Raw genomic sequence first — 16,319 nt, 5'->3', positions numbered from 1 at the left:
TGAAGGAAAAGGTCGGATCATGATGAGCTTCTGTTTCCAACACGACTGGAACATTTCAACTTCCTGCTCCATCACCGGGTTTTTACTGACTCAGCACTTTTTTTATTTTAATTCTTTTTTATCGCTTCCTGGATGATTTTTAATCTGTTCTGAGGAAATCATGAGGCGACTGATTTAATTGGAACGACGGCTCGTGTCACGAACCAAAGACCACAAATTATTATTTTTTAATTTGTGTAACACATTCAGGACGAGTCAGAAAAATTGGTGACACGCGGTGATGAAGATGAATTATATTTAATTCATTTATACATTTATAATCGACTACGTGTGTTAGAAAATATCAATAATGTATTGATATATACAGTATATACATTTAGTTTAAATGAAAATGTTGCTTTAGAACGAACTACAATTTTCTTTTTAAATAAACATTTTGGTAAAAATGAATTCTTTAAAGTTAGATTTTTTTTGCTGGTTATAATAATAATGATAACTGAGTTTAAAAAAACAAAACATTTTACCCTTAATCAAAGCCAAAAAAAACACTATAGTATTTACCTGAGATCATTTATTTATAAATTACATTTTTTTAAATCATGATTATATATATATATATATATATATATATTAAAAATATATAATATATTTATATTAAACTTAAGACAACATCACTTCTGCAGCTAAAAGAACAATAAAATCCCAGCGATGACTGAGGACGAGAGGATACGGTCGTCATTGGCTGCTTTGAAAGCTGATGTTTAGACATATTTCGCTAAAGAAACAATTAAAACCAGCGATGACTAAGGACGAGAGGATACGGCCACTCGTTGTAAAGCTGATATTTTGGCATATTTTGCTGCATGGTAGTAGTCGCTGAATTGAGATCCTGATCATGACTGAGGACGAGAGGATACAGTGACAGTTTGGACATATTTTGGTTTGAAAACCAAGGAAATCAGTAACGACTCCGTCAAGAGTCATGTGGTCTGTAAATTCTACAACACCAGAGTCAAGTACTCGACAATACTACACATATATACTTGTTACTACAGTATCAAAGTATATCATCATATCATCTCTTCATTATTTAAGCGATGAATTTATCCGAATGATCTCTCCGTTTGTCCTTGTTCACCAAACTGATTTCTTTCCTTGAACATCAATTTTAAACTTTATGTCGACATCCACCATCTCCGTCCCTTATCTTATCTCAAGAGCCATCTTTCTAGGTCATTAGAAGAACATGACCTTAATAAAATGGAGATCCTATATCATACAGGTAAAAAAAAAATCAATATTTAGAGTTGCTGATCCTCATCCTGATCAACAACAATTAAAACATTTACTTACATGATCTTGTGGTGCACGAGGACATGAACTGATGCTGCAGCTCGGGTGCGACCCCGGTGCCCTCCCACGGCAGACAGGTCCCGTGAGTGCTGTTCCAGGTGCAGTGGATCCCGGGCCAGGCCAAGGCGCAGGCGGCGGACGTGGAGAAGGCGGAGCAGCTCGGCGACGTGTAGATCAGGACGTCGTCCAGCAGGAGGCTGTTGAAGCCGCCGAACACGTGCATCTGACTGTGGCGGCAGAAGAGACGCAGGACGTGAGGATATCATCTCAAAACAGGGGCCAAAATCATCTCCACAATCTGGGTCAACGTACCACATATTTCCAGTTCGTTGTTACAGATTATTAAAAAAAAATGTTTTCCAACATTATTCTTGACATTTGTTGTCTCAGCAGAAAACAAAAAAAAAATGCTAGTCATTCTGTCTTTTTATTTTAAAGCTCCTGCGGATCACAATACATTCTGTACTAAAAGGATATATTCGTTTTTATAAATGAATTAAATTGAATTATGTGTTTATTGAATGGTTAAATTCTTTTTTTTTTTCTAATAATTGATATAATTGTATTGCATACTTTCAATACTTAAAAGTAGAACATGATTTTTCTAATAATTTAATTCAATAGTTTCAATGTTTAAAATTAGCATCAGCTTTATTGTTATTATTGAATTAATTAATTTCAATATTTAAAACTAAAATAGAATTGTATTTAATAATTATATTCAATCATTTCGATTTTAAAAAGTAGAATTCGATTTTTTGAATAATTGAATTCAATCATTTTGACATTTAAGAGGAGAATTAGTTGTTTTTTTAAATAATGGAGTTCTATCATTTTGAAATTAAAAGGTTGGACTTTGGTTTGATTAAATATATCTATTCAATTAAACTTTTATTAAAAGGTTTAATATATTTTTAATGTATATCATTTAATTTTTTTCTTTTTACAGTTTTTAATAGAAATTATTATTTTTCAAGGTATTATTTTTTCTTTATACACCAAGGTTGATAATATTATTCCAACAATTAAAAAGGAAAAAAATAATAGTTTTAATTGGCTTTTGAATTCACTGGTGGCACCAGTAACTCAATTATTAAAAAATAAAAACAACTCTTCAACGTGCAAAGAATTGAATTAAATTATTAAAATATTTATCCAATGCTAAAAAAATCAACAACATTTCAATAAAAAACATTTGAAATGTTAGATTCCACATTAACACGAACATACTTCCGTACACGTGACCAAGAGTCTCACTTTATAAAGTGACTCTTGAACTGAAGTTATTCATGGGTGCACATGATCAGCAGGTGTGTCAGGCTGGCGCGTGATTGGCCGTCAACAGCAGGTGTATAATTTAACATGGATCTAAATGAGTGGCTCGGCAGGCGATGCAAACACTCCTTACAGACGAGTCATCGCATCTGCTCGCTGTGAACAGACTCTTATGAAGGAGCTCACAGCGTTTCCAGCATCACTCCAGGAATCAACCTGCTCTGAATCACAGTTTCAACCATAGGTTTGATTTTTCTACGGAAAAGTGACAAGTCACGATGTAAAAAGATATCAAAACTCTTGATAGAAGTGTTTTTAGCTCATATTGTGATTATATTTCTACAATTTTAATTCATTTTTATCGACGACTAATGTCTGCAAAGTCCTATTCATGTTAAATCACACATTTTCATTCATTTTTTGGTTAAAATTAGGCTCTTGTTGCATTTTTTACTTTGTTTTAAATAAAAATGTTACTCATATATCCAATAACACTTACCTGAAGGAATGTTTTAAATGTAGTATTCATTCTGCAAATCTATAATTTAAAAATAAATTGGATAATCACTATTTTTAAGACAATAAAAGGTTTTTTCTAAGACCACATGTTAACTGAATCTTTCTTGTATTACGATTTTTGAGCACTGCCTTCTGTTTTTTGTTATTCAGAATTTTTACAAGGTTTTTATTAATTTCACTTTTAAATTATGGCATTCTTTTTTTTCTAATTAAGTAATACTGACTTCATATTTTTGAAAATTAAGATTAAAAATCCTCTAAATCATCAATGAAATGAAAACCTAATAGACTCAATAAAATCTTCTAGATTTTTCCATACTTCAATAAAGTGTGTATAAAAATAAAATAATAAATAAATAATAAAATAATAATATATATAATATATTATAAATAACAAATATTCAGAACGTTCATGTTAATTTTTGTCTCGCAATTAAACTTCCGTCTCTATTACCTCTGAAGCTAAGAGGACAATAAAATCCCGGCAAAGACTGAGGACGAGAGGATACAGTGAATTTTTTACAACAACATCAACATTTTCCCTTATTTCTTTTTCTGCCTTTTTAATCAACACATTTATTTAAATAATTTATGCATCACATTTTTTTTAATTTATAGAATCTGGAATTGCAGGGTTTTTTTTGTATTATTAGATTCTTTTTAAGGGATTAACATGTCTTTTAATGATTGATTGTTTATTTTATATATATTTTTTTACTTTCAAGACATTTACACACATTGGTCCAGCATTTTTAGAAAAGAACATTAAAAAAAAAAGAATTTAAACTTTTGTTTTTAGGCCCCTACATTACTTTATTTTAAAAAACAACAACACAGGATTAATTACAAGAGCACAAGATTAAACATAGATTTCTATCAAGTTTCTACTCAGAGTTTAATTAACAAGAGAGTGAAGATTGATTTAATTCCTTCCAAACCAAACACTTTATTTTAATGAATCTGTTTATTTACTTGGATTTAAAAAGTATTTTTATAAATCTCGTATTTCAAAGTGCTCACCTGTCGCTGAAGACCGCCGAGTGTCCGAAGCGGTTGACGTCCTGGTAGACGTCCGGTCGAGGCAGGACGCTCCACTCGTCACAGGCTGCAATGAGAAATGTTCAGGGGTCAACGCCGCCGACCTCTGGTACGCTTTAAATCATACGTGTCTCGGGAAAAGTCGGCCGCGGTCGGTTTCGCGGAGAGACTCGCTGACAGCTTCATATCTATTTGTCAATCAACGTGTCGGCGGCGACGGCGTCCTTGACCGAGGAGACGCCGCGAGTGACGAGGACGAGGACGAGGAGAAACTGTCGAGGGACGGATGTTGTTGTGCGTCTGCATCGTAATGAAAGTCAAACTGTTCCTGACACTCTGATGAAAATCATACATTAATACATATAAAAATGATGAAATAATGAATTAAAAACAAATAAATAAACAGGAAATATGATTATTATAAATGTATATTATTACAAACATATTTGACCAACTATACACCAAGATGCATTTTCTTCATTTTGATTTTTTATCTGTTAATGACATAGAAAAGTGTATTTTTTCTTAATAAAATTCACTTTCCTTTTATTAAATACTTGAACCGAGTGTCAATTGTTTTGATAGGAATTAATAATTCAGTTTTGAGCTTTAAAAACAACATGTTTGATCACTGTAACAAGAATTAAAATCCTTACATCATGTTCAGATGACTTCATGTATATCATTATATCATCAAATTTTAAATGTACTTTTCTTAATATTTGAAACATTTAAAATAACTTTTGTGTTAACCTTTTTACAATAAAGTCATTAAAAATCACATCTGTTATATTATATTATATTTGAGTCTTCAATGGGAGTCTGTATTTGCAGAATACGATACGCATCATGATACAATACAATTTATTATGATACTGTAGTATCACGTATATATGTGTAGTATTGTTGAGTACTTGACTCTGATGTTGCAGAATTTACAGACCACACGACTCTTGACGAAGTCGTAACTATTTTCATTTGTTTTCAAACCAAAATATGTCCAAATATCAGCTTGAATCACTGTATCCTCTCGTGCTCAGTCGTCGCATGATTTAATCACTCCTTTAGCTGCAGAGCATGTAACGGCTGCTGCCATCTAGTGGCCGGAGGTTTAATTGCAACACAGAAACGCCAGGAATATTTGGATGTTAATTGTAAATAAAGTATACATTTTATACAAACTTTATTGTAACATAAACCATAAAATAACTTTGGTAATAAAATACAATATGATTATAAAGCCTTTTTTATATCGACATGCTGTTGTCGAATATTGATACAGTATAAATATAAATATTACAATATATTGCTGTATCAGCATGTTATAACATCCATACCATTTTAAAATATAAAGCAACACTAAAATTAAAAAACAACACAACGTTGGGCACTGAGTGCTATACAATAAGTAAATAAAACGCACATAAGCAATAATAAAATACAATAAAACAGCTAAAACATGTCAAAAGATGACATAATTAAGGAAAATAGTAGAAAGAAAATTCCTTCAGTGTCATCTTGACCTCTTTCATCTTTTATTAAATCATGAATATTTCATAAAATTCATTTTATATTTCACAACCTTTAAGCCTAAGAATTCAAACGTCCTGTATCTCTGACCGCAGTAAATCTCCTCCAGTATATACTTGCAAGTCATCATCACGTCTCAGTGGAGCCTCCACGCTTTTCACGGGTAGACAGCGCCATCCTGCGTTTGTACCGAGTACTGCATGTGAGCAGGAGGAGGTCGAGGGACGGAAGCCCCGAGTCCTCCTCTATAATCGAGCTCAGCTCGTTAACGACGGTCATTAAGTCTTTGAACGCATCGCGTCTAAACTGTAATTACAGGACAATTACTGAGCTCATGCCGCGAGTCGTCGGCACGAATCCTGCAGCTGCGGAAATACTTTCGCTCCAGAAATGACCAATTGCTTGCCTCTGGAGAGGTCAAAGGTCGGGGAATAGATCATTTCCAACTCGAGAAAGTTAGAACGTATCCGTTTGTAAATGTGCGAGGACTTCCTGGTGACGAGGTGGGGGCAGAGGACTTCAAAATAAAAGCTGTCCTGACTTAAATATGAATTAAATCAAATCAAAGTGGATTTTTCGAACAGTACGTCTTCAATAAAGACCCTTTTTTTCCTTCTCGTACCTAAAAATATATCTTTAAATTTCTGCCATATTGATTCACCGTGTCTGAAAGGTGTTTTATTTTGAAAAAAAAAAATGGATTTCCCCCTGAAATAAAGTGTCATAAACTGACCTAAATTGTAGCTGATGAAGTCCGAGGAGAAGCACTTGGCGCCGTGGCTCATGGACGTGTCGTTGTGGGTGTTCCCTCCGAACACCAGCATCGTGCCGCTGACGATCACCGCCGTGTGGAGGTACCTGAAGAACCCGCTGTCCCTCAAGATGGTCCTGCACACACGGATGAAGATCAAGCTTTTATTTTTATGTTTAATTTTTCCTGGACGAGCCTTTTATTTGCATTGACGCGACCAAAAAAAAAAAAAAAAAAAAAAATAGATTATAAGTACAATTCAATTCAATTTAATTGTAATGTAACATGTTAAACTTCAGGTCTAATAGATGGCAACAGCCGTTACAATGAGATTCGAGTGATGACTGAGGACGAGAGGATGCAGTCGACTCCTTTTAAAGCTGATGTTTTGACATATTTTCGTTGAAAAATTAGCATGCAAATATGCATAACGTTTGTTTATTTTTCGTGTTGCAATTAAACTTCTGAACACTAGATGGCAACAGTCACTACACTTACATCTGGGTGATGACTGAGGACAAGAGGATACAGTCGACTCCAGCAGCTTTTAAAGCTGATGATTTGACATATTTTGGTTGAAAAATTAACATGCAAATATGCATAACGTTTGTTAATTTTTCGTGTTGCAATTAAACTTCTGAACACTAGATGGCAACAGTCACTACACTGACATCTGGGTGATGACTGAGGACAAGAGGATACAGTCGACTCCAGCAGCTTTTAAAGCTGATGTTTTGACATATTTTGGTTGAAAAATTAACATGCAAATATGCATAACGTTTGATAATTTTTCGTGTTGCAATTAAACTTCTGAACACTAGATGGCAACAGTCACTACACTTACATCTGGGTGATGACTGAGGACAAGAGGATACAGTCGACTCCAGCAGCTTTTAAAGCTGATGATTTGACATATTTTGGTTGAAAAATTAACATGCAAATATGCATAACGTTTGTTAATTCTTTCGTGTTGCAATTAAACTTCTGAACACTAGATGGCAACAGTCACTACACTGACATCTGGGTGATGACTGAGGACAAGAGGATACAGTCGACTCCAGCAGCTTTTAAAGCTGATGTTTTGACATATTTTCGTTGAAAAATTAGCATGCAAATATGCATAACGTTTGTTTATTTTTCGTGTTGCAATTAAACTTCTGAACACTAGATGGCAACAGTCACTACACTTACATCTGGGTGATGACTGAGGACAAGAGGATACGGTCGACTCCAGCAGCTTTTAAAGCTGATGTTTGGATAATATTTTGGTTGAAAACAAATGATATCAATTACGACTTTGTCAAGAGTCATGTGGTCTGTAAATACTGCAACACCAGAGTCAAGTACTCGACAATACTACAAATATATCCTCGTTCAGACAGTATCGCAATTTATTGTATTATTGACCCCGTATCGTGATACATATAGTGCCTCTAAATTCTTGACAATAAACAGGCTATTTACACTAAAATTCGACATATATTTGGGGCTTTTGTATTGGTTGCTTATTGTTACGACTTAAAATTATTTATTTTCTTGTTTTTGTTCATTAATCCACATATTTCTGATAAAATAAAATATAAAATGTATTGTTTTCTTGTACCTGAACACAAACAGGAAGTCAACCCAACGACACGCTAGCAAATAAAAAGTCAAATCCGTCCTTGTAAAAAGTTGTTGAGCTGGTCTCACCACTTCCTCTTGTCCACGTCCAGCTTGTAGAGGTCTCCTGCCAGGCCGTACTTGTTGGCGCTGAAGGCCTTGTAGCCTCCGTGGATGTAGATGGATCGAGTGTTTGGGTCGAAGACGCTGCTGTGGCCGTAGCCGCCCTGGACCAGAGCGCCGTCCGTCTCCACCACGCTCCACGTGTTCTTCCCTGGTAGAGGCCACAGAAGATATACACTTAAATATCACAATATTTATTTTACCAAACTGTTTTGTTTCTCTTTCAAATCCTATTTTATTACCATCATAGTCATTTTATATACATTTATATATAAGGTAAGGTAAGGTAAAACTTTATTGACCCCTCAGGAGGTCTCCTTCGGGAAATTGTTTAATATATTAATATATATTTATTTAAAAGTGTTGATTAAAATAAATTAGATTTATTTTTATTTACAATTATCATGTACATTTTCACGATTAGGGGTGTTATATCTATTTGAATATATCCAAATTATATCGCGATATTCTTTCCACGATATTGTATTGAATTTGTATTGTATTGGACAGCAATGTATAGATTATTAAAAAAGATAGATATATTTTCGTTTAAAGTACAGTAATTTGTGTGTAAAATTAAATAATTATATTATTTACAATGAACATGCAAATATTATCTTCAGTTTTTAGTTGCAATTAAACTGCTGGCCGCTAGATGGCAGCGGTCATTATGTTTTCGCCGCAAAATTGAAATCCCACGGGAATGGAGGCGATGACTGAGGACGAGAGGATACAGTCAATTCCAGCAGCTTTTAAAGCTGATGTTTGGACATATTTTGGTTGAAAATTCACATGCAAATATGCATAATGTTTGTTTATTTCTGTGTTGCAATTAAACTTGAGCCACTAGATGGCAGAATCCATTACAATGACATTCGGGAGATGACTGAGGATGAGAGGATACAGTCGATTCCACATATATATTGGACATATATTGGTTTGAAAACAAACGAAAGCAGTTACGACTTTGTCAAGAGTCATGTGGTCTGTAAATTCTGCAACACCAGAGTCAAGTACTCGACAATACTACACATATATCCTTGTTACTACAGTTTAGCAATTTATCGTATTATTGACCCTGTATCGTGCTACATATAGCGTCTCTATATTCTTGACAATAAACACCCTAAATACAGTATTTACACTAAAGTTCTACATATTTTTCAGGTTATTTCCACAATAAAGAAAGACGTATTTGTGATTAAACATTGTGTCGTTCGGGCGAGCGACTCACCGATGTCGTACTCCTGGACGTGGCTGATGTAACCGTACAGGGGGCAGTGTCCGAAAACCACCACCATGACAGGACTCTCTCCCTCCAGCAAGGGGGGCACGACGTGAGCCGAGTGACCCACCACGGCGTACTGGTCCTGGGCCCGGGGGTTCAGCAGCACCCAGGTCTGGTTCTGGATGTGGAAGACCCAAAGCTGGCTGGACACGTTCCCGGTGGAGTCGATCTTCCCTCCGTACATGTACATCGTTCCCTGTAAAAAGCAGCAGAGGATTATGGGTAAAAATGTAGTGTCAATCATGAATCATTGCTCGTCTCTCTCTCAGAGCCTAACATCTTTGCGCCGTGAGTTTCCGCTTCGGCAGAGTTTCATCCAGATTCGAGTCGAGGTTTGTCGGAGCGGCTTCTCCGGTCGCGTCGCTACGCTGACACAATTCGAGCATCGCAAACACGCGACACCTTCCGACGTTTCCGAAAAACCACTGAGCAGAAAAGTCTCTTGATTTATGATTCCATCAGCAGTTTTCTCGCCGGAGACTTCGCTGTGCAAGATGTTTACATCGCATCCGACACGACGGCAGGATGATACTTGTCATTCCACACTTGTCAGCTGCTTCCCCTCCTCGCAGGGATAGACATTTATTCTGTGAGAACAGATGGATTTGAGTAGAAGTTTACCTCATGAAGAGCCAGGGAGTGGCCATATCGTGGCGTGACGGCGTTGACCGAAGGTTCAAGGGTCAGCCAAGTCTTGCTTGATAGATTATAGCTATGAAAACAGAAAAGTACATTAATTTCTCTTTTTATCCCATCTTTATTGCTAGTAATGTCAGAATACAACAGGGATTTTTCCATTTTATTATCATTATTATTATACATGTTCCTTTAATTCTACTATATTTCCCCTTTTTTTTTATTATAAACAGAATTTTTTTTTTAGATTAACTTTTATAAAAGATATACCCAATCAGTTTCCATGTTAAATTGTTAAAAGCCCGATCGGTGGTAATTTGAACTTGCTGGAGTCTACTGACTCCTTTAAGAAACATCTTAAGACGTTTCTATTTGTTCAGGCTTTTCCTTGAATTTCTCGAACTCCTGTGTTGTTCTCAGTATTATCTTGATCTTTAAAGTATGTACTTTTTTGAGTATTGTTTTGATTGTTTAAGCGCTTTGTGACCCTGGTCTCGAAAAGCGCTATATAAATAAATATTACTTACTTACTTACTTACTTACTTTCTGGCTCCCCTAGTGTCGACATAGTGTCACTGCAATGTTACTTTAATCTCATCTTGGCATCTAATTTTAAAAAATGTCTCATAACTAGTCTAATAATTAATCAATCCACAGTGTATTTCTGCACAATAGCAACAAAATATTTCCATCTTTTATAAATACTTTCATTCTCAAGTTTAATAAGATGAAATATACAAAGACTGATCATGTTAGGATCTAATTTCATGTTCAAAACACCTCAATGTAAGTTACTACACATCGATCCACAGCTTTTTCAAGAGCGATACAATAAATTCATCTGTAATCGTTACTTTCATTCTTATAATTCTTAAAAATATATAAAATTATAAATATTTTTTCTCCTCACAAAAGCATCTAATGTAATTTTTAATGCATTTAAAACGCTTTTTTGTGTACATATGCATTTTTTACAATAAATCAATAAACAGACATTGTTTTTCACAAACATTTTCAATAGCAACAACAACAAAAAAAAATCATCCTTTAATTACCAATTTCATTATTTTATCAAAGTTAACTAGGGTTATAGCTATAAACACATAATATATATATATATATATATATATATATATATATATATAAAAATACAATACATCGATCCACTTCACATTTTTGCACAACAATGTTCGATAGCGACATAATTTCACCTTTTATTACTGACTGAGATTGAGAGGATACATTTGATTCCAGCAGCTTTTAAATCTGAGGTTTGGACATATTTTGGTTGAAAATTAATATGCAAACATTCATAACCTTGTTTTTTTTCCTGTTGCAATTAAACTTCAGGCCACTAGATGACAGCATATTTCTGAACAACAATGTTCAATAGCCGTAGACATAATAATTTCACCTTTTATTACTTATTTTATTCTAAAGTATCAATATACACCTTTACACATTAGACATTACGTCCAACTGTTATCAATGTACTGAGATATATTGCATTTCTAACCGTTTTGCAGTGTTATAATGGATTGAAGAACAAAAAAAACAAGATTTAAGTGTTAATAACAATAAACGAAGATGATACATTTGAAACTTTTGACATATTTAAAAGAGCAAAATGTATCTTCTGTTCTTTTTTTAAATTTGCTAATTGACAATTTCCATGTCCAGATACTTTTTTTTTTTTCTGGTGAGGTAGGACTATAAGTAGTTCTTAAGTTTATTTTTACATGATTTTAAATAAGACGAAACCCAACTATCATTACGACTCTGTAAACAATAATAGTGTCTTCCATTATCACACCCTAGGGGTCTCACCCCCTCTCAGTAAACTCATCACTGAAGCTTTGTGAATTTAGAAAAAGTATACCGATGCATGCATCATTTAAAAAAATAAATCAAAAGATTTTGTACTCATAACACAGTTATACTAGTTATACCAGTATGCTACTCATTCGTTATGGTTTTCAATTGTAAACATTATTTCTTATGACCTTTTATATCGAGGCTTGTCCTTGTGTTCGACTTAATAACAGCCATTTTCCATTAAAACATGACAGTTTCAATCTTCTAGAGCGTCCTCAGAGAACATGAGGTCATGTTAAATAACTGGGTGGAGTCGAGATGGAGAAACATCAGCTGCTGTTGCAATCTTTGAGTTTGAAATGATAGAGACGTCCGGCCTGATGCGACTGTAATTATCGAGAGGATGTCGAGAGTCAGTCGCTCTCCAACATGTTATTTAAACGCACACGTGCGTATTAAAACTATTTTTAATGTGTGTTCGGTTCAAAGTCCTTTGGGTTTGGATATTAAACACTCACGCTTTCACCATCTGATAGCTGGACGAGTTGAAGACATAGCCGCCGACGACCCACATGACGCCCTGATCCACCGCGGCCTTGTGGGCCGCCCGGGCCAGACCGGGTTCCGAGGATTCTTCTCTGGTCCAGAACGAGGAGTTGGCAGGCACCGGGACAGAGCAGTCTGGACCTGTTCCACAAAAAAAAAAAGTAGGAGATAGTGAATTGAAATTGTTATAAGTGATCAATACGACCTCAGACCCACTGATGCTAACAGACGAGCTAAGTAAGCAGCTACATCTCTCCATGTTAGATTCACCCTCGTTTTACAATATATATTAATAAAAACTTTTTTTCTTTTTTTTTTTAAACTAATGTGCATTTTCTATGAGGAGAAAGAAAAAAACATTTTTAAAAATTGTCATAAGTGATCAATACGACCTCAGATCAACTGATGCTAACGGGGCTATCGACGAGCTAAGCAAGCAGCTACATCTCTCCGTTTTAGATTCCCCTTGTTTTACAATATATATTAATAAAAACATGAATTAAGTATTTCAAAACTAAAGTGCCTCTTCTATGAGGAGAAAGAAAAACATTTTTTAAAATTGTCATAAGTGATCAATACGACCTCAGAACCACTGATGCTAACACACAAGCTAAGTAAGCAGCTACCTCTCTACGTTTTAGATTCCCCTTGTTTTACAATATATATTAATAAAAACATTAATTAATTAATTCAAAGCTAAAGTGCCAAGTCTATGAGGAGAAAAAAAAACATTTTTAAAACTTGTTATTCATATTTACATATTGAAAAAACAGCGTTAGCATCAACTAGCTAGGAGCTAACAACACATCTAACTGCCCAAACAGGAAGTCAATCAGTCCTCAGGCAATAACAAAGCACCATGTGACAGGAAGTGGAGTTCCGTCCAGCTATTCTCTCTCTCTCTGCGCCGCGGTCAAGCCGACATGGTTTCCTCGCTATAAATAAAAATCAACGCCGCTCTCCCTGGAGGCGGCGGCTTGTTTAAGGGCGCTCGCTGTGAAAGCGAGATTAAACGCCGCGCTGCCTCCATCCCAGAGACGTCCGTCTCCTCGCTCCGGATGGCGTGGAAAATGAGTCCATTTTGAGAGCGTCGCTGTGGACTGGACTCGTCCTCGGATTAATACCACGACAGGCTAATGAAGGAAGGATAGAAAGTCTGGCGAGCTCTGGGAATTGTGAGAACACTTAAAGTGAAGCTCATTGAAGTTGTCGGTTATAAACCCGGGTTGTTTTAAGAAGTACCAGAGCGTCCACTGATTTAGTAAAGATCAAGGTCAAAGATAACTTTTTGGAAAAATACATTTAATTAACTTATTTTTACGTTAGTGTTAGACTTCTTCAGCTAATGCTAACACTTGATTGTTACCACTAGCTTTACTGTAAAATACTTTTTGAGTTGACTAATAAACAACTTAAGTTTCATGTCTATGTACTCGATTATATTTTGATAATATTTACTAACATATGTTAAACTCAAGTCTGGCCCGCGGATTAATACTAAAATGAGTCGCAGATTTATACTACAGTGAGTTGCAGATTCATACTACGGTCACTTGCGGATTCATACTTCGATGAGTTGCAGATTCATACTACGATTACTGGTGGAGTAATACTACGGTGAGTCGTGGAGTAATACTACTGTGACTCGTGGACTAGTACTACGTTGACTCGTGGAGTAATACTACAGTGACTCGTGGAGTAATAATACGGTGACTCGTGGAGTAGTACTACGGTGTCTCGTGGAGTAATAATTAAGTGACTCATGGAGTAATACTACAGTGACTTGTGGAGTAGTACTACAGTGACTCTTGGAGTAATACTACGGTGACTCTTGGAGTAATACTATGGTGACTCGTGGAGTAATACTACAGTGACTCGCGGAGTAATACTACAGTGACTCGCGGAGTAATACTACAGGGACTCGCGGAGTAATAATACGGTGACTCGCGGAGTAATACTACGGTGACTCGCGGAGTAATACTACGGTGACTCGCGGAGTAATACTACGATGACTCGCGGAATATTACTACGGTGACTCGCGGAATATTACTACGGTGACTCGCGGAATATTACTACGGTGACTCGCGGAATAATACTACGGTGACTCGCGGAATAATACTACGGTGACTTGTGGAGTAGTACTACGGTGACTTGTGGAGTAGTACTACGGTGACACGTGGAATAATACTACGGTGACTCGCGCAGAAATTCTACGGTGACTCGCGCAGTAATACTACAGTGACTCGCGCAGTAATACTACAGTGACTCGTGGAATAATACTACAGTGACTAAAAATCGTTGAAAACTTTACAGTGAAGACTTTTTCATAATTTTAACGACAGACATTCATTTATTTTATTCCGTGAATCTTTCGTGACACCAAAAAATAAAAAACACTCACCTTGCCAGCCATGCTTGCAAACACAACTCTTGTCGTGACACTGGCCCTGCTCCGGAGCGCCGCAGTCGCCCTGGCAGTACGGCGTGTCGCAGGCTTCGCCCTTCCAGTTGACTTCACACTCACAATACACCGAGCCAGAGGTGCTTTGCACACGACACTCGCCTCGACCGGAGCAGTTGTTGGGACACAAGTTGACGCTGAGAGAGAGACAGAAGTGCAACATGTCAATGTTCGTGTTGTGACAGCGAGTGAACACTTGTCGCTCATCTGGGCAGAGAACGACGGAGTCGTCACGAGCGCAGCAGATGCTGCGAACACACCCAAGACTGCAGCAGATGCTGCCGACGTCGCTCAGCTGTTGACTGACGCCTTCGTGTTATTGCTGTCGGCAGCAGCAGCAGCAGCAGCAGTCGACACATTATTATCTGAACCCACATGTTTGTGTGAACGTGCCGCCATTATACACACAAATAAGCAATTAATGATGTCTCGGTACCGTCACACGAGTGTGAATGAAGACATGAAGAGGTTTTATTTACTATTAATTAAGAGTTTTTACTTTAGATTATTATTTAAAAACCATAAAAAATCCATTCAAAATACAATAAATGACTTCTTATATTATTTACTCATTTTTAAAAACTATGAATTAGTTTTACATTACTGTAGAATAAATTAAGTTTTTTTTTCCTATTTCTCAAGAAGTTTTTCTACTTCAATTTATTATTTAAAAATCAGTAAAATCAAATTAAAAATCATTATTAAAAGTACAATAAATGACTTATTCGTTTTTTTTCTTTTTCTTAAGAGATTTTACTTCAGATTCTTATTTAAAAATAAATTAAAATCAAATTAAAATCATTATTTAAGGTAAAATAAATTACTTAGTTTTTTTTCTATTTCTTAAGAGTTTTTACTTCAGTTTATTATTTAAAAATGAATTTTAAAAATCCATTCAAAATACAATAAATTACTTGTCAAATTATTTCCTATATTATTAACTAATTTTAAAAACAATGAATTCGTTTTTATTTGCATTACTGGAGAAAAAATGAATACATGATGAGTTTTTTTTAATTATTCAGAGATTTTACTTCAGATTATTATTTAAAAAAACAATTTAAAAAATATATTCTAAATACAATCAATTACTTGTAAAATTAGTTCTTATATTATTTACTCATTTTTAAAAACAATGAATTAGTTTTTATTTACATTACTTTAGAATAAATGGAGGTTTTCTTAAGAGTTTTTCTACTTCAATTTATTATTTAAAAATCAATCAAATCAAATTAAAATCATTATTAAAAGTACAATAAATAACTTCTTCGGTTTTCTTTCTATTTCTTAAGAGTTTTTACTTCAGTTTATTATTTAAAAATTAGTTTAAAAAATCGATTAAAAATACAATTAATTACTTCAAATTATTTCTTATATTATTA

The 16,319-nt window shown here is 35.1% G+C and overlaps 1 protein-coding gene across 2 annotated transcripts in view; it reads right to left on the bottom strand.

Annotated features, from left to right (window-relative positions):
- atrn (attractin) overlaps positions 1-16,319 on the bottom strand; it is a 113,986-nt gene that overhangs the window by 85,513 nt on the left and 12,154 nt on the right. For both annotated transcript variants that reach the window (XM_087780503.1, XM_087780504.1), the window contains exons 5-12: positions 14,878-15,074; positions 12,449-12,617; positions 10,101-10,191; positions 9,426-9,675; positions 8,159-8,342; positions 6,449-6,603; positions 4,168-4,252; positions 1,354-1,580 (exon numbers count right to left, since the gene is read on the bottom strand). In XM_087780503.1, the coding sequence (XP_087636629.1) occupies positions 1,354-1,580; positions 4,168-4,252; positions 6,449-6,603; positions 8,159-8,342; positions 9,426-9,675; positions 10,101-10,191; positions 12,449-12,617; positions 14,878-15,074 (1,358 nt within the window). The remainder of the gene's footprint in view (positions 1-1,353; positions 1,581-4,167; positions 4,253-6,448; positions 6,604-8,158; positions 8,343-9,425; positions 9,676-10,100; positions 10,192-12,448; positions 12,618-14,877; positions 15,075-16,319) is intronic.

The sequence above is a fragment of the Callionymus lyra genome, chromosome 18 (assembly GCF_982586985.1).
Source record: "Callionymus lyra chromosome 18, fCalLyr1.hap1.1, whole genome shotgun sequence".
NCBI lineage: Eukaryota > Metazoa > Chordata > Actinopteri > Syngnathiformes > Callionymidae > Callionymus > Callionymus lyra.
The sequence above is the reverse complement of the archived record's forward strand: the minus strand, read 5'-3'. Positions and strand labels throughout refer to the sequence as shown.